At 37.5% G+C, this 26,400-nt stretch overlaps 1 protein-coding gene across 5 annotated transcripts in view; it reads left to right on the forward strand.

Annotated features, from left to right (window-relative positions):
• cntn5 (contactin 5) overlaps positions 1-26,400 on the forward strand; it is a 209,376-nt gene that overhangs the window by 124,107 nt on the left and 58,869 nt on the right. For 3 of the 5 annotated variants that reach the window (XM_056766423.1, XM_056766426.1, XM_056766424.1), the window contains exons 6-8: positions 6,903-6,998; positions 13,591-13,797; positions 24,316-24,418. In XM_056766423.1, the coding sequence (XP_056622401.1) occupies positions 6,903-6,998; positions 13,591-13,797; positions 24,316-24,418 (406 nt within the window). The remainder of the gene's footprint in view (positions 1-6,902; positions 6,999-13,590; positions 13,798-24,315; positions 24,419-26,400) is intronic. The other 2 variants (XM_056766425.1, XM_056766427.1) reach the window with 1 other exon arrangement.

Here is a 26,400-nt window from a genome sequence, read left to right on the forward strand (position 1 = left end):
GAACAGCATCCTCATTGGAAACATACTAAAATGATAAAAATACTGTCTACTTAGGGAACACATTTGAATTTACCAAATGACAGTCTGATGTGTGAATATACCTTAAGTATTTCTTAAAAAGCAGTGTATTGTCTTAGACTGGCATTCACTTTTCGAGATAAAAAGCATCAGTTTTAGCAGATCTTTATATCACTTCCCATCCTCCCTTATTGTTGAGAACAGATGAACATCGATTTACCGTACAAAGGTTTCAATTTACCATGCGAGATGAGGGGTCAGGAAAATACGAGACGAGTACTTGGAACTGACGGAACAAACCAAGTCGACAGATTTTTATCTCTTCTATGGTACCTTCTATCAAAGGGTTCCATTTTTCACTTCGCTCACCGATAGCCATCACCATTTTTGACAGTTCCGTAAATTATGTGAATTTTACCAGGACCTTGCAATTTACTGCGCGCTCTACATTAGCAAGGGAAGAAAGAAATAAAATGGAAAAAAAAAATTCTCGTTATATGTCATCCCTTCTCATGTTTCACGACCCTAGCTGTCTGAAGATATATCATTTATCACATCTCGCCCGTCGTCCGTGTAGGAACAACAAAAGAAAATCTATTTTCCCATTTAGACGACAGCGGAGAGCATTGATTAGTTATAATTCATATGTCTGGAGTGAATTGAAGGAAGGCAGGGATAAGGAGCTTGAATGGAGAACAAGGCGGCAACGGTGACAGGGCCTAATAAATCAATAATCTGCACCGTTACAATGGGATACTGAGCCTCTCCATTCTTGCTCTCTTGTGACAGTTTGTTGGAGGAGATCACCATCCTAAGGCCATACATTACACAGCACACACCCATCCTTCTTTTCAGCCCCGAGCAGCCGGGGAGCACTAACAGACATTTGGCACATTCTAGCGCTCCGGCCTGCCAACCGACCGTTTCACATAAATAAGATATAAACTATCGGATCGCTCAATCTTTTAGTTTATTTTTTTCTTTCCGTCCCACAGGGGCGTTCTTCTGGTCGCACTGGATCTTTTATATTTTTCATGGAGAAAGGAAACTTTGTTATTTTCGCTTTCAGCCTGTTGATGGCTCCTTATGCTTCTGATACAATGCCCTGATGATCGCTAACAAAAACATCTGATAGCTGAGGACAAGTCAGAATCCATGCTTAATTGATGTCAACAATCGTCAGTAGAACTGAATTGTTTATTTTGGTAAATTCTGTTTTACTCCCTATAGATTGATCCAAGTGTTGTACTGTATTTGTTATGAATCTTTTTACAGAATTTAGGAAGTTTTATGAGCTAGTTAAGCAAAGCATGTAACAATTTAGGTGATGATGAACGTTGTCCTCAGTAACAAATTCTACCAGAGATCATCCGCAGCAGTTTTGATTCATTCGTTTTGATTTCGTTCGTTTTGTGAACAAAAGACCGAATCCGAATGTATTCACAGCTGTATTTTCTGTCAGTAACAACAAGCAGAGATGCAGCACAAGAGGGAAAACCAGATGCTGTGTTTGCTGGGCATTATATGTGGATTTTGACAAAGGTGCACTTTGCAGGTATAAAGGCTAAAATTACTGGTCCAGGGCATCTACTTGAGTTTCAAATAAACATTTCACTCTGAAAAGAAATGAAAGTCAGGCACACAGGCTCTTCAGAGCACTCGGGAATGCATGCAGCGCATGAAATGCGACAGATTAACAGCTTTTCTCTAGTCGGGGGTGTTAACCTATTATAATTGAAAGGGTGGTGAGCTAATTTTCTGTAGGGTGATTGTATTGACACAGGAGCTTCCGACTATGCAGAACATAGAAGAAGAATCAAAAGTTCACTGTTTTCAGAACGAACAGAAATGCAGACTGTATTTCTTCATGAGGCCACAAGAACAAATGCAAGCGATTCAGGTTGAATAGTAAAATCAAGCAAATTCAGACAAAATCAAATCTATGATTTTTTTGTGACACCGGAAGAAATGATAAATGTTGGTGATTATATGCGAGAATTTTGTGGTTTTGTGTTGTAATATTAAATCCCATGCAAAAACTTAACAATGATATCAAAGAATACATTTGTGTTGATGAATGTTTTTATGTTTGCTTCAGGTTTGACAACTGTAGCGGTAATCTGAATTTGAACATTATGTATTTACAATTGCCGTTAAAACAGGATATTCAGCTATATGCAGGTTGGACAGGACTTGATTTTGTCTTTTAAAAATTTGTCTTTCTGAAATGTGGACTTGGAGTTCAATTAAATGTTTACCGTATTTATTTATTTCACTATGGAATGTTGTGCACACAAAATTACAATGTTGAAGATTTGCCTCTTTATAGCCATCTATGTTTGAAACATAAGATTGCAGTTATATTTTGGTTATTTTCCTCACATGGCTTGGCTTCTTTACTTTGCGTGGTTGAGTGGGATGTTTGTGTTTACAGACGTGACGTAATGACGCAATGAGAAACTGCTGAAAACTCAAATTTCCGGAGAAAAAACGAATTATGCAAATTGCAAATCATTTTTATAAGCTTGCTTTTGTAAATCAGCGTAAGATAATACAATAGTTTTGAACACTGATTTGTTTATTTATTTGCTTGGGATTTGATTTCTGTTCTTTGATTTCTGAGAGTTCAAAGAGTTTTGCTTTTCAGTTAAATTTAAAAAACGTTTAATAATTTAAAAACATAAATTTCCTAAATGTTGGTAATGGTCTGGACTTTTTTGGGGTCATTGGTCTTCTCACCATCTTTTAAAACATTTTTATGTCCCATAAAGAACTTGTAGGCTATCATCATATTTGATGGAGCATTTTCAAAGCATTTAACTCTGGACTTTCATCTTTTTTCCTGCAAATCCACTGCTTTCCCATTCTCATTTTTCTGTTGACCTTCTATATTCTGAGCTTTATTTTTAAAAGCTATACATGTATATTTATCACGTCAGGGCGGATGTCAAGGTTCTGCTTTTTAAATAATATGTTTCTCCAGGAAACATAAAGCACTGCGATCTTTCAGCTGTCAGATGTTATAACAGACAGGAGCAAAGATCAGACATTGTTCAGAGGAAGTGATTTACGCTGCATTGATGTGTCAAAAACAACCGCGTTAGTGGTCCAGATATTTTAAACCCGTCAGTGAAGAAAAACTACGTGCTGTGTTTCCCCTGTTTTGAGAATGTATCATTTGTTTGTAGATGGAAAGGAACATGTAATCGAAATTGTTTGATAGAAAACATGTTTCAAAGTATCACGTCATCTAAAGTTTAGAGTATGCTATTCAAAAGACCTTTTTTATTTCCATCTTTTGCATTCCATGTCAAAATATAACCAGTAAGTGTACAGTAGCTGTTTATACATAAGCTACAGTAGTTGCAGCTTTCATTTAATCTTCTCACTTGTTAATATAGTAATTTAATGACGGCTCATTTCAACACAGTTAAAAATACGGCAGTAGTGTCAAACTGTGATATATAAGAAAAATAAGTCTCATTCGAGTATTTAATTTACATGTTCACATTTTTCACAACAAAACACGTGATAAACATGTCACCCCATGTTGACAACATATCGCCACAGGCGAAAAACATATCACCACATTTCACATGGAAATATGCATGAGACTACCACATGTGTCTAGATGTGTTTTTGCACATGTGACATTCATGTGGCATGACTGAGCCATGGGTGAACCTCAGCCATCCTAATAAAAAAGCCTCTTTATTAGTAGTGCAACGCAAACTGGCATTAAGCTGTGGCTCTCTGTGGAACTGGAAATTTTTATGATCCAAACAATTCACAATTTTTTTGGTATTCTGTTTAATTAACAAAAGCATCACATTAGGTAAAATTAGGTGGGCAATGTTGTTTTATGTTGTGTTTACTAACTTTGCCAAGTTTGAAAACAATCGTCAAAGTTATTGAAGATTAGAACTCACACGTTTCTCATAAAATTGTTGTCCAGATTAGAATCTACACCTCAATTTTCCAAAGGTATTTTTAACAATTGTGTAATTGTTCCTATTATCTTAAGCAATTTTAGGAGAAACATCTAAATGGAACGCAACAGAGAAGTCCATTAAACCTCTTGAGTTATGAAAAAACTCTGACCAGGAAAATGTTCCTCCGGATGCCTTGGTGGATAGATGTATTTGTTATGCAGGTACCGTCGCTCAGTGTTGTTTTATTTTTATTTATTTATTTGGTCCCCAGCATCTGACATTGGTTCGGTGTAAAATTAAAGCTTCACTGCAGTCTGAAAGGGGCTAATCAACATCACCCTCAACTGGGACAGATGAAACATCTCTTCTCTTGTCCCACAAGCTGCTGTGATTTCTGTCTGCATACACAATGAGAAAACAGATTAATTAACCACATGTCACAGCCTCCTTCACAAAGTAAAGTCAATTAAATAAAAAAACACATTCATAAATAAGCAGCTATTCTTATCACTTAGATTAACCACTTCCCTTAATAAAGCAAGAAAAAGACGTTTGCTTAAAGCAAAACACAAAATCAAATTGAACCCTTTCTGATTCGACTTGAGCCTGTACGTGATGTTTGTCTTAGCTTCTAAATCCATAAAATGTGTCCTGTATACTGTAGCACTCAATGTTGTCGGTAGGCTATGACTTTCTGGAAAGACTTCTCTTTCACCACACATTGAAACACTTATGACTATACAACTAGTGACATAACAGTGTAGTTGCATACGATTGTATTGATTACCCGTCTAGTAATGCGTGTACTTGTGCTTGAATCCATTTGAATCAAACTTCTGTTGCGCGTCAAGATGTGTGTAAAGTCGGCTTGTGCAATTCCAGTTTTATGCCAGTATCAATTCTATCACCATATAACATCTGCCACTGTTGTCGTTTTGAAAGTCTTCACAATGTTTCTAGAGTGGGAACATTGTGAACATTAATGCTCTATGGAAAACGCAGCAGAATGATTCTGACATTGGGACAGTTGTGAAAATGGCACACTAAGCTGACTCCCTGACACAACGGCTGAATGAAGCCCCTCCCTTTTCCAAAACCCCACCCTCCAAGCCATGTCATCAAACTTGAAGGCAGCAAATCCAAATGCTTATGTTGTCTCCCGAGCTTGCAAAAAACACATCTGAGCAATCATTTCTTTTCCTCTGGGTGAACTATTCTCTTCACTGGCATCTAACTAGTTTCAATTAGCAACGCTGTTTATCGCCTGCTTTTTGTTCTCGAGAGCCTCAAAACTGTTGTTATTACTTTGTCCCTTAAAGGCAAGTCGCAAATTAAGTGTCATTTCCAGTCAAACGCTGCTTGTGCCATTCCTCATATTTGTGTGTCAGCGCGGCGATGCTTAATTGGGACGCTTATTGATTTGCTGACCTTCAGAAAGGCGGCTAACATTCCATTTCCATTTGCCCCGTTACCAAGAGCTTTAGTAAGTGCAAGTTCGTATCTGCAAGCTCAGACCGAGCCGAAATGACCTTTAAAACATTCAACTCAAAAATTGCAATTGAAGATCTGTAAATCCCAAACAAAGCGGAAATTGTTTTCTTGTTTGTCTGTTTTTTATTATGTTTTCTATACTCTGCTTATTGGCTTGTTTTTACGATTTTTCTCACTTCGGTCTCAAAAGTATTGGGCAGTAGAAAGGAAGAATGACCAGTGACTTTTTAATCTCTCAATTGTTGCTCCTACATTGAAGATCCCATGAAATTACTTGATTTTTTAGAAACTCCTGTAAATTGCTTCATGGAGATTTTCAGAAGGTCTCAGGGGGCACGTTACCCTCTCTGAGAACAACTGTTCAAAAACTTCATCTGTTTTTATGAGGTGCATCTGAGACAATGTTGATATTATGAAATATATTCTCCTGAGACAAAAACGGAATAGCTCACCTACAAATAAAAAATTCTGTCATCATTTACTCACCCTCTTGTTATTTTAAACCTGTGTGACTTTATTTCTTCTGCAAAACACAAAAGATGATATTTTGAAGAAGGTTGGTAACCACAACTGTTGGTCCCCATTGACTTCTGTTGTATTGACATAAACCAGTGGACCAACGGTTCTCAACATTTTCAAAACATCTTCTTCTGTGCATTAGATATACAAGATGGTGTGTAAATAATGAAATCTTTTTTTTTGGTGAACTATCCCTTTAAACCTGTTAAACTTTTTCTCAGGATGATAATGTTAATCTTAATGACACAAAGCAGAATAACATTTGTGTTGCCTTGGTAATATGACATTCCAATCCAGTTCTCACTGTGAAGGGCAGTCAGCCAATGGTATGGCGTTGGTCTCAGTAATTCATTATAGTGATTTATGCAAATGCAATTTGTCTCAACACAACACATGAACTGTAGTGATTCCACCTGTCGTCTACTACCAATCCCATCATTCCTGAACTGAAACTATCCCTTGTTCATTTATGTGTAGCAGTTGATGTGGATTGTTTACCCTTATTGTCTCTACAGTATTCAGATAACATTATCATCCCCATTCTGTTCCCATCATAGCTCAAAACCGCAACGATCGCTCGCAATTTTTATGCTCTTTGTGAAATAAAATGATTTTCTACCTCTCTCCGGTACTCATAAGATTGAAAGCTTCCAGCAAGGTTAGCTGTTTTAATTACCACTTGGCCGTTGTGTCTGGAGGGAAACAGTAAGCGAGATTTAAGTGGCAGGTTTTGGGTGTGAGCACACCGAAGCGAGGGTCACACCTCCGATGACGGGCACTAAATCTGGCTGAGCCGCGAGCTCTTATCCAGCTTTCAGACGCTCATATGCAATCTCTGACCCTTCATCTACAGGTTAACAGCTGCCTCTGTGCATCCGTGTGTCACTCTGTCACTTGCTAAGACCACCTCTGTTTGTGTGTTGTGTGTGTGTATCTTCACAGATCTCGAAGCCTTTAGCGGACGGACGAGAGGAGCTGTTTCTGTGCGGGAGGGCCAGGGAGTTGTGCTAATGTGTGCTCCCCCTCCTCATTCACCAGGTAGATATATCTCGCTCTCTTCTCTGTTTGTCTCTATCATGGTGAAAATAGGTCATATATGTGAAGATTTATGAGCTGGTTCCATACAATCTCATATGATCGGTATAGCGAAGTAGTGTGCCAAATGCAGATTTCTTACTGCAGATATTTCTTGTTGTGCAACTGTTTAATTAGGGAAGTTACAGTTGCCATTATTTGGTACATGTGGTAACGGTCCATCAAACTATCAGAACAAATTAATAAAAATTTGCTTCAACTTCAGATGCAAATCATTTCATTTTGTCATATTATCAGGAACACCGGAAAACAACCGATGGTCAGTGTCAGGGTCCTATCAATCAAAAGAAGACAAGATAATGCTATACATTTGTGCGCTGTATGTAGAAAATATAACATTAATCTTTAGAATCTGTGTGGGTATCGGCAGCGGCAGATATCGCTATGAATATTCGACTATGGGTATCGGTGGACAAATTTTATATCAGAGCATCTCTCATAAATTTTGTTGTTAAAGTGTCAGTTTAAATACATTCAGAAGTAATGTTTTGAGAACTTGGCAGGAATATTAGCAAAACATTCTTAGAATACTATTTTTGGTTATGTGGGAGAGCTTTAATGATCACCCACCATTAGAAAACAGCTAGAAAGTGTGTTAGCACTGCAGCGATTCCAGTGTTATGAGCGTGACATTTGCAGACAAAAGTTGAAACATTAATTCTTAGAGAATGATTCTCAAGAAAATATATACTAATCTATCGGTGTTTATTCTGCCTAACCCCTGACGACAGATTAAAGATATTAGAAAATGTTCTATTTCTATTTTCCATCTAAAATGAAGAAATGGTGAGAACATACTTTTTAGGAATTCTGTGAATTAAACAAACCTCAAGCAATAATAACCAACAACTGAAGAAGTAATGATTCTTCACAGAACATCAAATATTTTATTGTAATATTCATGTGTGCATTTATGAGAAAGAAACAATGTTATCAATGTGACATTTCTCTGTTATGGACATAACGAATCTAAAAGCTGTACTTACCTAACCATGGAAAATCATTAAAAATGCTTTAAAAACATTCTCTCTTGAGTATTTAAACCACCAAAGAATGACGTCTGAGATATCAATGTGGTAAAAATGTAAAACCGTGACATTTTCATGGAATTGCTCAGAGTAAGCCTTTATACTTGCTCTGCAATGGAGTTTGTGTAAGCAGATCTACTTCCAAATTCATTCACATGCCATGATCATTATCTTCATATGACCAGAAATGCCACGCATGCTGACCGAAGCCAAGTTAAGCTGTTGAAGATTTTGACTTCATCTAGACTAAAACTGCATAACCATCACATGATGCACTTTGGACTAGCATGTACATTTTTGCTGATGTAAGTTGATCTTTCAGCAAGTAGATTTTCTTGCTTCCTCTCTTAAATCACTGTGTTTCTGCTTGTCTCTGCTTCAGCCTCAGTAATTGCAGGTTAAATGAAGTCGGATACAAGCAGACAAGAGAACGGGACTAGAAGGAACAGAATCAGGCAGTAGACAGTTGAACCAGTGCTTTCAGATGAGAGGCTTGTGGCAGGATGGCCATTTTTAGAACACTTAGGGACCCAGAGTAACCTCATCTGGCTCTCTAACTGTCTGCCGAGAGCCCTCACCAAAACGCAATGCTTTAAATAAATCGTTAACCCAGAAATATCAAACCTGGTAGGTTGGCCACTAACCATCGTCACATCATGACTATATGGCCACAGACAAATATTTTTGTGTCATTTTTGTTCTCTTCAGTTTAGGCAGATGGGTTTGACACGATGGTATGAGTTTCCTGTTTGGATTAACTCTTCCTATAAATTCAAGGAAATGGCAGTGTCAGTTCCAAAATTAGTGTAAGTAAAGCTTTCACCACAGAGTAAACTTTCACCGCATTTGGTTACTTCCCCATCTCGTCTTGCCAGAACATCTGGATCAGCCCCAGACGTGTGATACTGAGCAGATAGAGGTCATTATTGCACCATGCAGACACGAGTGTGACCGTCGCTGTTTACACCATGATAAGGAGCCGAGAGAAAGTGTCAGCGGTTTTAACGCCGGTCTAAATTTACTTGCCGCTCAACTGTGTGCAGAATAAATCCTGGTCTGTGCTGACACAGTTTCAGTCCTTATCTCCTTCAACCTCCTCTCTCCTTTGATCTATTTACATTAAGTCGGTCTCCCTCACTTCAGGCTCACTCTCTTTAGCATGTGTCATCTGATAATTATAAGCAGTTAATTTATTACTCTGCGGCTCTCGACAGTGAAGTGCCATTGATTTCAACTGATCGAACCCTGAACAAGAGATTGAACGAGACGCCTTGCATATTCCAGTCTGCTGTTCCAGACATAGCTCAACGTTGACTGTTTGCTACGGGACAATTGTTGTGAATCATCAGGGGACTTTGTTTGTGTCATCTGCCTCATGCTAACTGACTAGTATCCTGTTTCGTAGAGGGAATTTACTGGCTTTGTGTGTTAACCTATCCATATCCAGCCGGTCGATGTGCGTGTCCAGTCAGGCATCAGAATCCAGGCTCAAATTTACTGGATCATTAGAAACGTAACGAAAACGCACTCAGACAGTTATTTTACACAGACGAAGGCAGTGTGAGCACCTCAGTGGCCTGTTTCAGGGTTGTCTAAAGGAACAGAGCGTGAGTGAGCTTTGTTTGCAAATGGACACGTAAATAGCAACCTTAAAATGAATGAAGTTTTTTTACCAAAGTTTTTTACCATATTGATGGGTTAGATGTCATTAATAGGTCGTTTAAATACCCATGTGAAGTTTTTAAAGCACTGTTTAAAAACTGTGAATTGTCATATCCATAACGGTTCATATAAACTTTTTTGTGTTCTTTGAAGTGTCCTCCCTTCGCCATTTGTTGGACATTGCTTTGGGTTATGCATTTTAACTCACAGAAGTCTTATAAAGTAAAACTGAAAAAAACTGTGTCCTTTAAGTGACATCATAAAATGGAAAACTTGTGCATAGACTGAGATTTTTCTTATGTCTGGATTCCAACATCACGTCAGAGTGTTCCAAACACAAATATATATTTATAATAAATACAAATACCAGGGAGAACAACTTATACACATCCACAAGACAAGACAATCGTTGGGAGAACAGAGGCCATCTCTCAAATCCAAGAACACAAAGAACAGACTTGTGTTCTCGTGGAGACCGGTCTTGCGAGGCAGCCTCGGAAGAACGAACTTGGATGGATGCCCCGCAGTGACTTCTGGGACTTCACGGATTCTGTATGTGCGCAAGACTGCATAAGATTCATCCTTGATATCGAGAACACATCCAGGTACTTTCATGCATTCTGTGTTCTTGAGTATTGGAACCGGACTTTGACGGTTATTGATGCCGGAGAGCAAGACCACCAGGACACAAGACCGCCGAAGAACGCATATCGAGAAACGGCCAGTCTAAAGTCTTTATAGGTATGGAGTGATGAGGGAGATCATTTGCAGGTGTGGGAGATTGCTGACAAAAAACAGGTGAGGGAGCATGGGAAATGCAGTCAAGACAAGGCTGATTTCACTCTGCTGCCATGTTGGTCACACAAACAGAAAACCGGATGGACAGATAGACTACGATGGTTTGGACTACCATCGGTTGTCTGTGACATGAATAAACAAATCACGCATGAAATCAGTCTATGGGGAACACAAGGAAGCAGACAGGGGCAGACAAGATCGTGATACATCAGGGGTTTAGTCAAATATAAACAGATTGTTCAATATACTGCTAAAGAATACATTACTCTGAGAATTTCCAGTTTTGACTGAAAATGTCACATCCCCAGAGAGATCACACGCGCCAGAGTTGAGAAACACTGGTTTAGAATATAGCTCATTAAACAATGTTAAATGAGCTTTTACAAAGAATGTGGGGCATTTGTTGGCTATTTTTCCTTTACTATCCCTTTTTCAATCTGCACAAATCTCAAGTGTAAGAGAAAAATATTACCACCTGCAACCCCAAGTGAAGACATAAAAACCCAAGAAAGTAATTGGCGTAAGGCAAGGCTGTTTTTAGTCTATTGATTTTCAGTAATTGTTTGCCTTGCATGGAAAGCTGGCAAATTACCATCAGTCACTGGCTACCAGGTCACCGAATGAGATGTCTTTAAATGCCAGTGCTGATTTTCATGCTTGGAGACACAGTTCTGTCCTGGTACAAGGTAAAATGTACCTTTGTAAAATTTACCTTTATCCAGAATTGTTGTTATCATAATACCAATAAAACATTTTTAATTTTGATTACCTAGTTTGGTTGACAATTGTTTCCACAAATGCATGTCTTAAAAATGCTGTTTGACTGTTTTCAGTATAGCTACTTTTCAACAATGTAAATACACTTTAATTATTAGATGATTTGAAAAAAAATCAATAAACCGGTGAAAAGTATCTCAGAAATGCACTAGACAGTATTGATTTTATACTAACTGTATCTGTGGATTTTATTATCTTTATTACATAGTGAATCTAGACAGATATAGCTAATATATGAATAGCTACTACGTCATGACCAAAACACATTAACACATAGTCTTGGCTCTATAAATCCTATGAGAGCATCATACAGTTATACGCTAGAAGTATTACATGTTTGCTTGGAGGATGAACACTTATTTAGATTTGATACGTGTAGTACGGAGAGAACTGGAGGGAATTTATTTTAGAACTCGTAGGACAACTTTGAGGTTAATTTGTATTTCATTTGCATGAATTGCTGGTAGGAGGTTTCATTCGCATTAATACGGGTAGATGACTTAAAAAATAATTTGGGATCACTGAGATATAAACAGGATATCACTCTCAATTTCATCACTGTGCTCTACGGGTGAGTGTATAGAGGAGGCGTTGCTGGTTTTTAAACTGTAAACAGCAGGTGAATATATCTCAGCAGTCCCATGATAGGGAAGTGGTTTGCTTATCAGTTAAAAGTTTGGGATCACATTACTGTAATTTTTTAACCAAACATAGAAGAAAGAGGACACATTTGTCACTTTTTACATTAATAATTGTTGAATTCATGTATAAATAATAATTGCACATTTCAATTAGTTTCAGAAAACTTAATCAGGAGGGAAAAGTTAAAACTTTCGTGGTTAACATTGTGTGACGATCCTTGAGGACGACTCACATGAGACAGTCCTACTCAGTTTTATTTACTAGATAAATAAACGAGTCTTCTCAGGTGATATTATCCCGTGTGTATGAAAAATTAAGGTGGAAACTCTTTAAAGAGCAGCGATCCTTTACCGATTAATCACCAGAAGCACTGCACCTGTATTTACTATGGAAAAAGAAATCAATGGTCTATGAAATTCATACGTTAATTATGTGCAGAATAAATTGGTGTTGAGCAAAATCATTTGTGCCATTAGGATATTAGTCTCCTTCTTTTTTTCTTCTTCCTGCTGTAAGAAAGTCTGTGACTTTGATACAGTCGACATAAGGCAAACAGCGTGAGCTCAGAGGAATAATCCAGTGTGCCATTTCTGCTGGATTTCTATGATGTATGTCTCTGCATGTCTGTGTGGAAGTGCCAGTAATGATTGATCGCAAAAACACAAGAACTCCGTGATTTGTTGACATTTTGAAATCGTCCTCTACTTACAAAAGTAACAAAACACAATGATACATAGAGATTTTTATCTGTCCTTGAAGAGGCCAAATAAAAAACAAAAAAATATATTTTTTTGTTTGTTTGTTTTCAATTTGGAACAAAAAAAAAGAAACAACTAAGGATAAATAAATAGATAAATAAATAAATGTTTGCAAAAATTATCACATTGTGAAAGTGAATATCTGCTTATTGTTGAAGACTCACTGAAGTGCCTTGAAATATTGAGATATTTTCAATAAATGTATGTATATATTTTACAGCTGAAGTACAAAATGATGTCATAAAAATCATTGATCTTTTAGTGGAATTAAGAAATTGCAAGTGTTGAATGCTTTTATCTTCTACATACAAATTCTATTCCGTTTATAGATATATTTAAAGCATATAAACATATTAATACTGAAAGCCAAAGCAATAATATTAATAATAATAATAATAACAACAAAATATATTATTAATAATAATAATAATAACAACAAAATATTTAATAATGAAAATAATTATATATTGTTAATACTATATATTCTTATCTGTACTATATATTATAAGTGGTACTTTTAATAATATTTTTTTTTTTTTATTCAATTGGACGTTTAAGAACATTTTCCACACATGAATATAAATGTCACAGCCTGCACCAATTGGTTGTATGACCCATTAAACCAAAATGTCTTGGACTGTACAGCACTGTTTACAAGGCCTATAATGTAAAGGTCTGTATTTCCTGAACTCTGTCTCGAATAGAGAGTACAGAATTAAAACATATCACTTACACCTCGGCTCTTGGAATTCCACTTCTGTGAGCCCTCGCAATGCTCCTGCAAGAGCTGCATGCTACAATGCACATTCAGACAGGGGTCGGCATACCTTGCTCTCTCATCTCATCTGCATGTTCTCCTTCTGGCTCCAGCAGAGATCATCTACAGCTGGGTGTTCAACGAGCTCCCCTCGTTCGTGGCAGAGGACAGGCGGCGATTCATCTCACAGGAGATGGGAAATCTGTACATCTCCAAGGTTCAGCCCTCGGACGTGGGCAGCTACGTGTGCCAAGTGAAGAACACTGTGACCAACGCCAGGGTCCTGAGCCCGCCAACACCCCTGACTCTGAAAACAGATGGTGAGATATTACACACGCTTCACACTTGCACGCACACGCAAAACACCGCTCAGCTGCATGACAGAACTGGGCTGGATGCCAAATGCTTCTCTAGGTAGACCGAATTGATGAATCAATACCATGACATGAAGTCCCAGCGCTATTGAAATAAATGAAATTAAATTGAGTCATTCCTAGCTGCTGCTTTGGAATTTAAGGAAGATGTCTTTAAAATGTTGTTTTCTTGTTTGAAAATAGACCCTTCATTTTGTTTACCTTTGAGGGAGAATCAATGGCTGAAACACACAACAGGACTTCTAAAATTTAAACAGAAACACTATACTGTAAAAAAATCCTTAAAAAAAAGAAATCTTCTATAAGCTGGAAAAATATACCGCAAAATGAAATTACAAGAAATAAGAATACATTTAACATAGTTTTCCTATAGATGTTCTGTTTTTATTCTGTAAATTTACAGTTTTTGACCGTATTTAAAAAATAAACTATAAAAAGAAATCTTGTAAATAAAAGGAAATTTTCTGGGAGCTGGGGTGCCCGAAATAAACCATAAAGAACGTTTTTTTCTGTAAAATAAAAATGTTTCACTGTAAAATAACATCCCTCTTTTCTTGTAAATTTGCACTCTTTTTCTCTAATTTAATTTTTTTTAACCATATTTCAATTTTACTGTGAAGGCATCATACACTTGCCAACTTTGAAAATGGTTGACATCATATACTGAACAAGACTTTCACAGGGGGCTTGTGACGGATCATGAATGTACATGAGATGACCACAGTAGTTGTTGTGAATAAAAAAAATGAGCTGATTGCATTTGAATGCGGTTTTGGGTGTGAAGATGTTCTTTGTGTTTTAGAACATTTTGATCAGCTGAAAGAAATCATTGTCTGATGCACTTGTGAAATCTGTCCAATTCTCAGAATCTTCAGACTGGCAAAGCTTTTCGGCAACTGTTGTTAACTAAAAAATCTGAACAAATTTTGTGTTGTGTATTCCAGACTAAATTAAAAAAGGGCAAATACATTTAATAAACCATGAAATGTGAACATTAATAATCCATAATTTATGAGAACTACTTCAATACTGTGTCAAAAGCATGGCAGAGTGAGACCTGAATAATCTGGCTCATAAAATGACGGTTCTGAAAATCTAAAAGTCAAATTTTAGACACTAAAATATAATATTGATTTGAACAGTAGTGTATAGTGTATATGAACTTGCCTTTGGCAGCCTCTAGAAACACAATAGTGTGATGTTCACATCTCACTGCATTCTATTTCAATCTCAGGAAGATACAATAACTTTCTTTTTCTGAAAGATTTTTTATCACTTCACATTATCTTAACAAATTTTATTCAATAAATGTAATCACATCTTATATCAGGTGCATGTGAGTGCTATAAATAACATGTGCTGAGAATGGAAAGATAAACGTGCACACATAACAGTTATCAACATTAGGACTATTTTTTCTGCTCAAAAATGTAAACTTTTTCTGGACTTTAATGGGTTTTGTCTTAGAATTTTAAAAATAACAGTGAGTTTTCAAACTAGTTTCAAACATCTGCCGTTCTTTAAAGATCGGGTATCACACACAGTTTCTGACAATCTCATATTAATCTTAAATGTCTCTATCTTCGTAGGTCGTAGGACGGAACTAGTGCACGGGCAGACAATTATGCATGTATGCGCCGATTGCCAACAGAACACACACATATGACTTAGTTTGACTTAGTTAAGCAGTTCATGTCCGGCATCTTTTAGAATTGGGACTGCGCCATCTATCATATTCAAACGATCTCCAAATCCAGTGTTACATCCACCGTTTAAATAACATCTATCACTAAAATGCCCTGAACAAACAGACACACCTACTGTAAACTTCACAATCTCAAGAGAAAGGAGCTTCAGCGCAATGCAGCCAATCCTGACGCAGCACAGACAATCTTGATGGAAAGAGGGTCTCGCTAGTCAATTGGTGCGTGGGTGAGCTCTTTCTTTCACCTTCCCGTGCTTCTCTGGGAGAATTGCCCAATAAAAGGAATAGGATCCCTGTTGCAAAACATCCAGACTTTAGAAAAAACTTTACGAAACAAGTTGGAGTGCTGGGGGAATGTATCAAGCACATAAATACTACGTCATACGGCCGACTCGTTTTAACAAGTTGACCATGTTGACCATGAGAAGTCAGCATGTTTAACAGTGTAAAGAAGTCAAAATGCATGACATAGCATGTTACCTCCACTTTAAACAAACAGACAGCCCCGCTCCCAACTCATATCATAGCCAACTGGGCCTCGTGAATAAACATATGAGAATTCTGTTTGGGCCTCTAGTGCCATATAAAGTGAGCTGAACATAAAGTCACTGGAATGACTATCTGCTACCACATGGAGGTGTTTTGTGTAATCATGACAGAAATGATGCTTAAAAAATGAATATGACTGGTTTATCGGTGCTTTACTTCCATCTGTGACAGTATAAAACCCATCCAGGGACTGTGGTGCAGATGCACAGCCAGTTTTAGATACAGTACAGCTGCTCTTCGGAGATTCACAGTTTATTTTTGAAGCTCTGGATAGAATCCAGGAACAGTGTATCAATAACTCAAAAGGCTACAAATTATGTATGTTCCTGCAAATCTGGCTTAAAGGGATATGCACTTTTTTTCACTCAACATTTTGCCACTAAGGTCAGCTGTCTGCTTTTGAATTTTTTACACAATGTGAAGCCAGTTTAATGAGGCATCTGACTTATACACGTGCTTTATGTGTCTCTCTTCTCTTTCTCTCTCTTTTACTTTCTGGTTGAGCGCGGGACCCTTAGGGCCAAACTGAAAGTGTCATGAATTCCAAACATCCGCATTAAACGGAGAGCATGAGGTGCTTTATCATTTGCTTTAGAGCTCTTTTTTCATAGACAATGCGTTCTGGTGAAACTGGCCATCGGGGAAATCATTTCCCAGGATAAAATTAACCGAATCAATGGTGCTCTTCCAGAACGGGACATGGCCTCTTTTATAGCCCGCTCCCACGAGCCAAACGGGCAAGCCAAATGCACGGCTGTCACTTCAGGCGCTTCTACATACTTCAGAGACGCGCATGCATCACCTGCTGCCGGTACACGTCAACGTCGGTCCCTCCGGTACACGCTCCCGTTACAGCCTAGCTGAAAGAAGTATGGTTCCCTAAAAGCTTGTTTTTGCCTGCGTGGCCTAATGTAAAGCACGTCCTTTATCAGGACACCGCGTCCCCCTCGGCACCCGTCCCTCCCCCTCTCAGGCATTTGCATAACCTTGTTGTGAGCAACGGTCCTTGGAGACATACACAAATCTAAATGCATTAGCATGCTAAATTGGATTTGCGTCTCTTGTTAGCAGAGATAGCGAATTCGAGTTGCGTCATGTTCTCGGTTAATACAGGACACTCTTAACATAAAGGAAGAACAGACAAAGGCAATCGAAGGCCAGAATGGGCAAAAGAAAATCCTGAGGGATAGCTTTGTGCCACAGGTGGTTGCTTTGCCGCATTTGCAAATAATCATGCAGGCACTGTCTCACGGAAGGCTGTGCTAAATCAGAGCACGTTCAGCGAGAGGTTAGTCACCTGTAACGCAAATACGGCTAATCGGGATCTTAATTCATTCCTTGCTTGACACTCCTGACACAACTGTTTTTGGCCAGGAAGCCTTACGCATTCGTTCGGTGTGTTTCTGCCTAAAGTCCTGAAAATTACTGGTCGCCCAAGCTTTCTCACAGACTTCTCACAGTCCTGCGATTCATACACTCCGATGAGATGCGGTGATAATTAACTATGCTAGAGGCTTCGTGCTGGAATGCACAGGTGAAATGCTTCACCTGTGTCCTTACCTCTGCAAAGACACTCTTAATCAAAACTGCCCAACTGCATCTGGCCGCTCCTCCATGAGAAGCCATGCATCTTCCCACCCGCTCTCTCGTAGAAGCCGCAAAGACATTGCGAGGCCCTTCGGTTCTTAAGTGATAAATTGCACCCTAATAGATGTGACTCGGATGGAACAATAACTCTCACAGACTCATCAACCAAGTTGGTGAGCTAACAAACACTCGCCGGATTACCCGACCTTGTTGCTCGGCTTTGGACCTTGGAGGGGCAGTGACCATGTGAAGGGTCAAACTGATTTGTAGGTCTTCATCATTTGTCATTCATTCGTAGAGGAGGAAGTAATGTCATCCTTGAATCAGAAGAGCGAAGTTACTTCAGTTATTAAACTAGAAATGTTGAGACAAATATAGAATTTCAAATGTCGCATGGAAACAAATTTGCAAACCTCAAAATTAGTCCAAAAACACTGCCTTTTTACATGATCCAATACTTTGTAAAGGTGCCGTTCCCTGTGATTCCACTTTTAAATGTTGCTGTTAGAGCATGAATAATATCTCCAAAATTCTAAAGCTTAAACTTCAATGGCAAGAGATATGTTGTCTTTAACAGAATTTGCTTTTCAAGTACTACATAGAACAGCTGGAATCGGCCCACTAAAGCCCTCTACTTCCAAGGTACATGATGTCACTATTCATAATTTTTGAAAAACCTCGGTCTGATGTCATATCCCTCGCCATAGCTGGAGAAACAGGGATCTCGGTCTCTAACAAAGATTGACTTTGCACATGCACTAAATCTTATGAATAGATTGATACTAAACATAACACCATTGTTAAGCATCCGAAAAAAAAAAAAAACTTTCAAGAACGGCCGCTTTAATACTGTACTTTTTTATTAGTTAGATATTTGCAAAACCCAGAGAGAAACATAAAGGGTGACTAATCATAATGATTTATGACCAAAAAACATCACTAAATATGGAGATACAAGATTGTTGAAGGACAGCCACGATATATGGAAATATAAAATATACATTTCCATATATTGGGATCAAGTGAATATATGTTTTCCACATGAAAATTATATTATTTAGTCATTTGAAGTATTGTAATATATTAACAATGTATTATTCTATATATTTTCAAATATATAATAAATGATTTAAATTCATTGACAATTTTCATTTTTTTTAAATAAAAGTACTTTGATGAGATTCGGCTGTGCTATTTGTATATATTTCTTGAAATAACACTCCAATGCGTAGTAAATTTCACACTTACATGTTGCACATCTAAAATTATATCCACCCCAAATGATTCAGATTTTGTTGTAAAGGGCAATAGAGGTGTTTTTTATTACCCGACATATTTAGACGTTTATCATTATACATATTTGTGTACATTTTCCAAGGATGAAGTCAATAGCAGTTTCTCAAATGATGGATAAGAGCATCAAACCAGTGCATGGTAATGAATGTCAGATCACATTAGCTTGCAAATCTTAAATGCGCGGGCGTAAATGCGCCATAACCTGACTAGCATAAAAAAGCACAGACAAACTGTCATTAACCAAAACCAGAAGCTATTCTGCAAGCTTCTGCCACATTAAACCAGCAACCAAAGGACATTGACCTTTCATGATGGGCATTTCCCTTCAACTGTCATATCGGTTCGGATCACAATGTCACGCTAAGACTTTCTCGGACCTTCAGGAATACCTCTTTCAAATTGTGAGTTATGCCTCTGTAATGTCTCCAGACAGCGGGGCAGACATGTGCTAAGTATGAACAGGAATGCTTTATACAGTAATGGGACATTGGAATACAAAATGTGTCCTAATATGACATTGTTCAAATCATCTCCTAATTATGATTTTAATGTGAAGTGAAATGGCATGTGACCACATATATTCTGTCTGTTGAATAGAGAATTCATAGATCACCATAGCTCCAGCAGTTATTTTTTCCTATGTCATCCAGTTATTTTGTTTCTTAAAGGTGTTGGTCAACTGAAAATGAAATTTGGTCATCGTTTACTCATCCTCATGTCATTCTGAACACATATGAAAAATGTATTTTTTCATGCAGTTACAATGATTTGGGAATTTATCTTTTAAGGACCAAAAAGTGTCATAAAAGTAGTTCATATGACTAATAATAAAAAAACAGCTTTTTTTCCCTATGAAATATATCTTATATTAAGGGCTTTCGTCGTTAACGCATTACAGCATGCGATAATTTTTTTCTGATTTACGCATAGAAAAATTTAACGCCATTAACGCAACATCATTTTTTTTTTCGTCACCATTGTCTATAGCGTTACATTACAAAATCATGCTTATATTATATATAGAGATAAAATGTGAAAAATTATTAGAATGTAATAGTATATTTAAAAACATAAATAATGTGTGTGATTGGTTAGTAAAAAAATATTTATCGATTGACAGCACTAAAATAAACTTTTTAAACAAATTAAGTAGCCTTTGTTTAATTTAACTATATGTTTGCGATTAATTGCAGTTAATCATACACATACTTAGAAACAAATGTATTGTATAATGCAATGCAATTCAATTTGGATTAATGCATAAATGTAAATGTAATAGGATGAATAGGGTGCGATTAATCGCATTTAAAAATTAAAATCTATTGACAACCCTACGAATATTATAACGTTGTGTAACGGACCGATATCTATTTGATTTAAAAATGGTATGTAAAATTGATGGGATGAATGATTACCCCGCAAACTTACAAATTTAATAATCTAGTCACAGTGATTCTCACTTTAACAATTTAAGCTTTTGAGTAAATATGAATAAATTAATAAAAGTTTCAGTCTTAATTCAAAATAAACAACACCTTTAGTGTTTCAAACATTAAAAAATAGAGAAACAAAAAGAGATTGTGTACATGACATAATTTTTATTTATGGGTGTACTGTCTCTTTAGGAGCTTTTTTACCAGAATGTTCTGGTTATTAGAGAGGTGTGTTAAGTGCTTCCAATTTCCACTGTAGCTTCGGCTCAGTCATTAGAATATAGATGTGAACCTCAGCATTGGGATAATGGATTTTTTCATTAGCAGTTGCGTATAGAAGCTTTAAACGTTTGATGGATGCCCAGACTTTCATCAGGTGATCGTTCTGCTTGGCACAACAGAAAAAAGGCCAAATTGCATTGCACAAAACAACCCCATCTCATGTCAATAAATGGCTTAAATTGTGAAATTTGAAAATAGGCATCTGGAAATGAAAAGGCCCCGATTGTTTGTTTTGCTTCAGTCAGACTAAAACTCAGTCCTATCAATTTCAGTCCTTCCAGATGCTAAATAGGAATACGATGCCGCATGCAGCAATGAAATATTGCAGATTCATTATACACGTGGGATTGCTGGAATCACAAATGTGTAACAATAAGGAGAATGAGATTGAAATTGAAAAGTTGTTGGGGGAAAAATAGGAATGCTGTCATAAAATGGGCTATAAATGTGATGTTGATTACTGCTATAGGCAAGGGGATCACACTTTTGCTGGGTTTGGTATGGTTAGTTAAAAAAAACCTGCTGTTACTTGTCGTGCTTTTATACAGGGGCATGTCTAGGATTTTTTACATGTGGACAAGAACATAACTAGGGGTGGCAACCTAAACACATAAATCTATAAATCTATAAAGACACAATATGTACAAAGAATAAATACATATCTCGAGGTCAGATTTGCAGATGTGGTCTTCACTTCCTAGCATGCACTTCTGCGGCTCTTTCTTGTCCAGCAGTGCACACTTCATTTACTTTTAAACGGATATGATGGTTTTATCTTGTACAGCTAGTAAAGACACTTTGTGGCATCATTTGTATGTCGAATTTAAATAAAGAAATAGGGTATTCGAGAATGTGCTTTCAAACTGAACTCGCCAAGGTAGAGAGAAGGAAAGAGATCGCATTTAGAACTGTCTTTCACTCTATGACAGATACATTTTATAGTTAATACGCGGGTCAGATGCATCAGAACAGTGGGGCGCATGTTCCCGCTTTTACAAGATTATGGATGCACATTTTTTATAAATAATATAATGCATTAATTAATGCATCTTAAAAATGAATATTAAACACACAATGTGTGACATTGGTTCTATTTTTGAAAGAAAGAAAAGAAAATAAATTCTTCCTCATGTAAAATTCATGCAACAGTTTGCCATTTAATAAGACTGATAATGATAATTAGGCCCAAGAATGGGAGTGTTTTCCTTCATAATTGGAGATTTACTCAACGCCACCTGACATATCTCTCAGCAAGTGGATATAGATGGGCCCTAAAGCCGTTCGCATGAATAAACAACGGGGCCGTGCCCCCCAGCTACGACAGCTGGAGAGATATCCAGCCATTCTGAATTCCCCTGCATTCCACTGAATTTCGACTCAATTAGACTCCGGCGTGATATGTCGCTTTGAGGACAAATTCTCTCGCCCTGTTTCCCAGCAGCATCTGAAGTGAGCTCAACTTGGAAAATAATTTAGTTTAGCAGCTTGTCATGCGTGGCACTGTGGAGAATTCCCTCTCTGCCTTACCGACAACCACGAAGCGCACCTGTCTGCCGTGATTCCTCTGGGTTATTTGGGCTGATTTGTGAATTTAAGAGATTGTTCGCAGCATTGCTTTCATGTTGATCTTTCAACAGTTGCACTGATCATGCAGGTTTATAGACATTAGGGGCTTGATGAATATATGAATGAAATCTCATTCATTTTTCAATTTTTTTATTACATTTGCCTGTATATTAACATCTCCTAACCAAAAAATTGCAGATTACTTTATGTTCTTGGGTTTGGAGTCAAAAACCGTACCTGACAGTTTAACCTATAAATAATCTTCCAAATCCAGTAAAAGATTTTTGTGTATTTCTAACCAGATCAGACAGTATTTCTAAGACAGATTGCACCTCCCTGCACCCTACACCACAAAACCAGTCATAAGTAGCACAGATAGTATATTTGTAGTAAAAATTATCGATTTATTTATGCCAAAAATCATTATGATATTAAGCAAAGATCATGTTCCAGATTCCAGATGTTCACATAGTTGTATCTCGGCCGAATATTGTCCTATTCTAACAAACCACACATCAATGGGAAGCTTATTTATTAAGATTTTAGATGATGTATAAATCTCAATTTCCAAAAATTGAATGAATAAGGTTTTGTGGTGCAGGTTGACATTTATGCATTTTTCAGTAGCCATTCATGTATGTTTTATTTTTTCATCTACCTATTTTTATGCACATTTTGGGATATTGCATTCAAAACCTGGATTGAAATGCCAAGATGTGCATAAATTCTAAAAATGCACATACAAAACTCCCTGAAACATAAAAAACTTTAATCACATATACCAAGAATGCATTCCTTGATACGCATCATCAAATCATGTGACCTCAATGGACGACATAATTGGACTAACCAACCCTCCGGTTTGGTTGCACAGTTTCTAGAATGTTGTTCTAAAAAGGTAATACATCCCATTACCATCTTACACTACTTTTTTTTCAAAAGAGCAAACATCTCAGTTAATCAGTTAAGCTACAGGAAATAGTAAATATTAATTGTGAACTTTATTCATCAGGTGAATTTTTTTGCTTGTTCTATCTTTAAAACTAATAGCCGAACAGTTTGATAGTATGCTATCTAATAACGTTCACTTCAATATAAGTTTGTTGATTGTGAGGTCAAGGTTTCAGAACCTCTGTGCTAGATATACAGCGACCGATAAAGTTCATACAAGCGTATGTAATTCATCACAACGTGTAGAGTACCTCAGGCCTCTGCTAAGTCTACAAAGCATCTACCTAAGAGAAAAAACTTGAGCCCAGCTTACGGAAAGCACACGTTTCCTTTCACAGATTTAAATTAATGAGTACAGTCTTCCAAAAACCAACTGGGATGATGCCAGGGTTGAATCTCCTGTGCGAGGGCAGAAGCTGTGAATAATGTGCTGATCCAACACCAGCAGACCGAGATATTTAGAGGTTTGCTGTTGTCCCGTGGAGTCAGGTGCAGGAGAACGAATCACCACAAGCAAAAGATCGCAGCACAAGAGCTTTCCTGATCTCGCCGTAAACGTTCCGAATGGTGATTAGACCGTAAGGGGTCATGTCCGGGCTACATCCCTGTTTGCATACTTTCTGTGCTACGAAGTATGCTACATTAGGATTTGAATTCTAAATAACTGTTTAAGGAAAATAATAAGCCAAAAATGTCCTTTTCTAGCAGTGTTACCCACAATCCTTTGTCCTTAAAATTAGGTTTTGATGGTTTTCTTATGACTTTAGAATTTTGGAACAATGCCAAGCAATGAGCTGCCCTCAGGGGTTTTATAAATGCATTTACGGTTAAAGCTGCTGTTAATCATTTTTATACGATCATTTTTCAGAATACCTCGCATAAAATCCATGACAGATATCACTGAAATAGGCGTAGTGAGAAATCACACCTGTCTCCGTGACAGCCGTGGGCTTGTAAACAGCAAAATCTAATCTGAGTGTGCATCAGAATATGTCGCTTTCTGTTCTCCATACTGTCTGCAGCTGCTACAGGACACAAAGTAAAATCTTTAATCGCACCGACTTACACATGTGTGTGTGTTTTTTTGTTGCCTAGGTGTCATGGGAGAGTACGAGCCCAAAATTGAAGCACACTTTCCCCAGACTGTACTAGTAGCCAAAGGGGTCACGGTGAGACTGGAGTGCTTCGCTCTTGGGAAGTAAGTACGGTGACATCATAACCCACCCACATTCCTCCGTATCTCTGAATGTCAAGACCACCCCCTCGCACACCGCCACTTCAAGGTGCCTTTCCATCGGCAGAAGCACACACAATTCTCCATCGCCCATGTGTAACACCTCTTTTTCTGTTGGAATCATTAATAATCATAATTATAACCAATTTAACCAGTCGAGCCTGTTTCTTTGTCGAGTAGAGCAGAGCACGTTCTCTTGAGATGAGACCGTAGCAGGAGAGGAGCTATTTTTACACCTAACTCCTGTCTGCCGTTAAATGAGCTCTCCACAAGTATTGAACTCTGGACCATATCTGATATAGTGGCAATTTCTCTCTGATTGGTGTAGAAACAGCGACGGGATTCGGCCCCTGGGAGCTGTATATTCTGGTAATAGTTGAACGGGGAGGCAGAGGTGAGGGCCGAGGGCTGCATGAGGAAAGTGAATGAGAGGCAAGGCACGTCATTGTTGGGAGAATGCTTTTAATATCTTTTATATTCACATTTGGCCAAGGATAGCGCAATGAAAAATGACAGTGGCCAGTACAGGTCCACCGCTGGAAGGCGGAAAAGCACTTTGACATTAAGTCAGGGCAGAGCACTGCGTTCAGATGATGTACTGCAGAGGCTTTTCACGGATAGTTAAGTTGTTGCTCGCTGTGCCCAGCTGCTTTCACATTTGCATAAAAAATAATATTGTTAAAAGCTGTCCGTGTTTTTCCTTGAGCGGAATTATCTGCCGCAACTTCAGGTTATTTATGTTTGTAGTCAAAAGCAAATATTTAAAGGATGTTTTAGGGCGGTCATCCGAGCGGCTAACCTTTACATTGCCTAAGCGGTTCTCTGCCTTCTGTATTTCTCGTAACTTTGTTGCCCAGATTTGTTTAAATGAATTTGAGTTATTACTATACATTTTTAAATCTAATTAATATTTGTTTATGCTCTCTTGTCGTAATATCTTGTAGCCATTATGCTCAATAACCTTGTGTGTTGTGTGTATTTTCTGCCAGGCCTACTTAAATTCCTCTTAAAGCAAAACTAAAATGTTTTTTTTTTAATATTTATCGGTAATTCACTTAAATACTGTGCAATTATATACTCTGAAACTTAGACAAACAGGTACAGATAGCAACAACATAAGAAATAAATACAAGTTATTCAATTATTTTATTTGAAATCGCTAAATGGATAGATACTGGCCAGTTTTTCTTTTTTTGTCACATTTTTCTACTTTTTTTACTGCACCAGGTACAAACAGGTACAATATTCTCAGTGAGGTTATTTCCGTTTTTTTTATCATGTTCGCTGAAATAGCTTTGAAATTGCACTCTTATGGGAAGTACATGAATTGTCTCTTTGGAAAAAGTCAAACATTTGTTTTCTGCAATATTTTTTATTTCAGTTTATCGTTATCGTTTTACATTCTGTAGAGCTCAGTTCTCCTTTTGTATATTTACACTATTAATGCACTGCTCATAAAGCAAAACGCAACGCTGCATTTTAAAAACATAATCCGCCGTCATCAGGCAGTAATTCTATTTGCGTTCGTTATTGGAAATGAATAATTCAAATACAAAAGCTCTATCAGGCGCAAACACCTTATAAGCCAAACTGTTCTAAGGACCCAGTAATTGTTTACAGTGCCTTCAAGGACCCCTTTGTGAGGGAATGTCGTTTACAATTAATTATCCACATTAGAATAATAAGTCATTACTTAAACCTAGACATTGATCTATGTATTCTTGTTGGCTTCTACTTCTTAGTTCAATTAAACTTTACGCACTCTTACCCGCTCAGTGAATGCAAAAATCTCGCCAGTGGCCTTAGCCATCCCAGCTAATTCATGGCTTTGATGGCTACTGAACATCTCTAAGAGTGGGTCTTCCGGTGAGCTTGAGGTCTCGTCCTCAATTTATTCGCAAATAAATAATTTATCAGGGCGAGTTATTAGAAAATGCCACTCTTTA

This window comes from Triplophysa dalaica, chromosome 14 (genome assembly GCF_015846415.1).
Source record: "Triplophysa dalaica isolate WHDGS20190420 chromosome 14, ASM1584641v1, whole genome shotgun sequence".
NCBI classification, from domain to species: domain Eukaryota; kingdom Metazoa; phylum Chordata; class Actinopteri; order Cypriniformes; family Nemacheilidae; genus Triplophysa; species Triplophysa dalaica.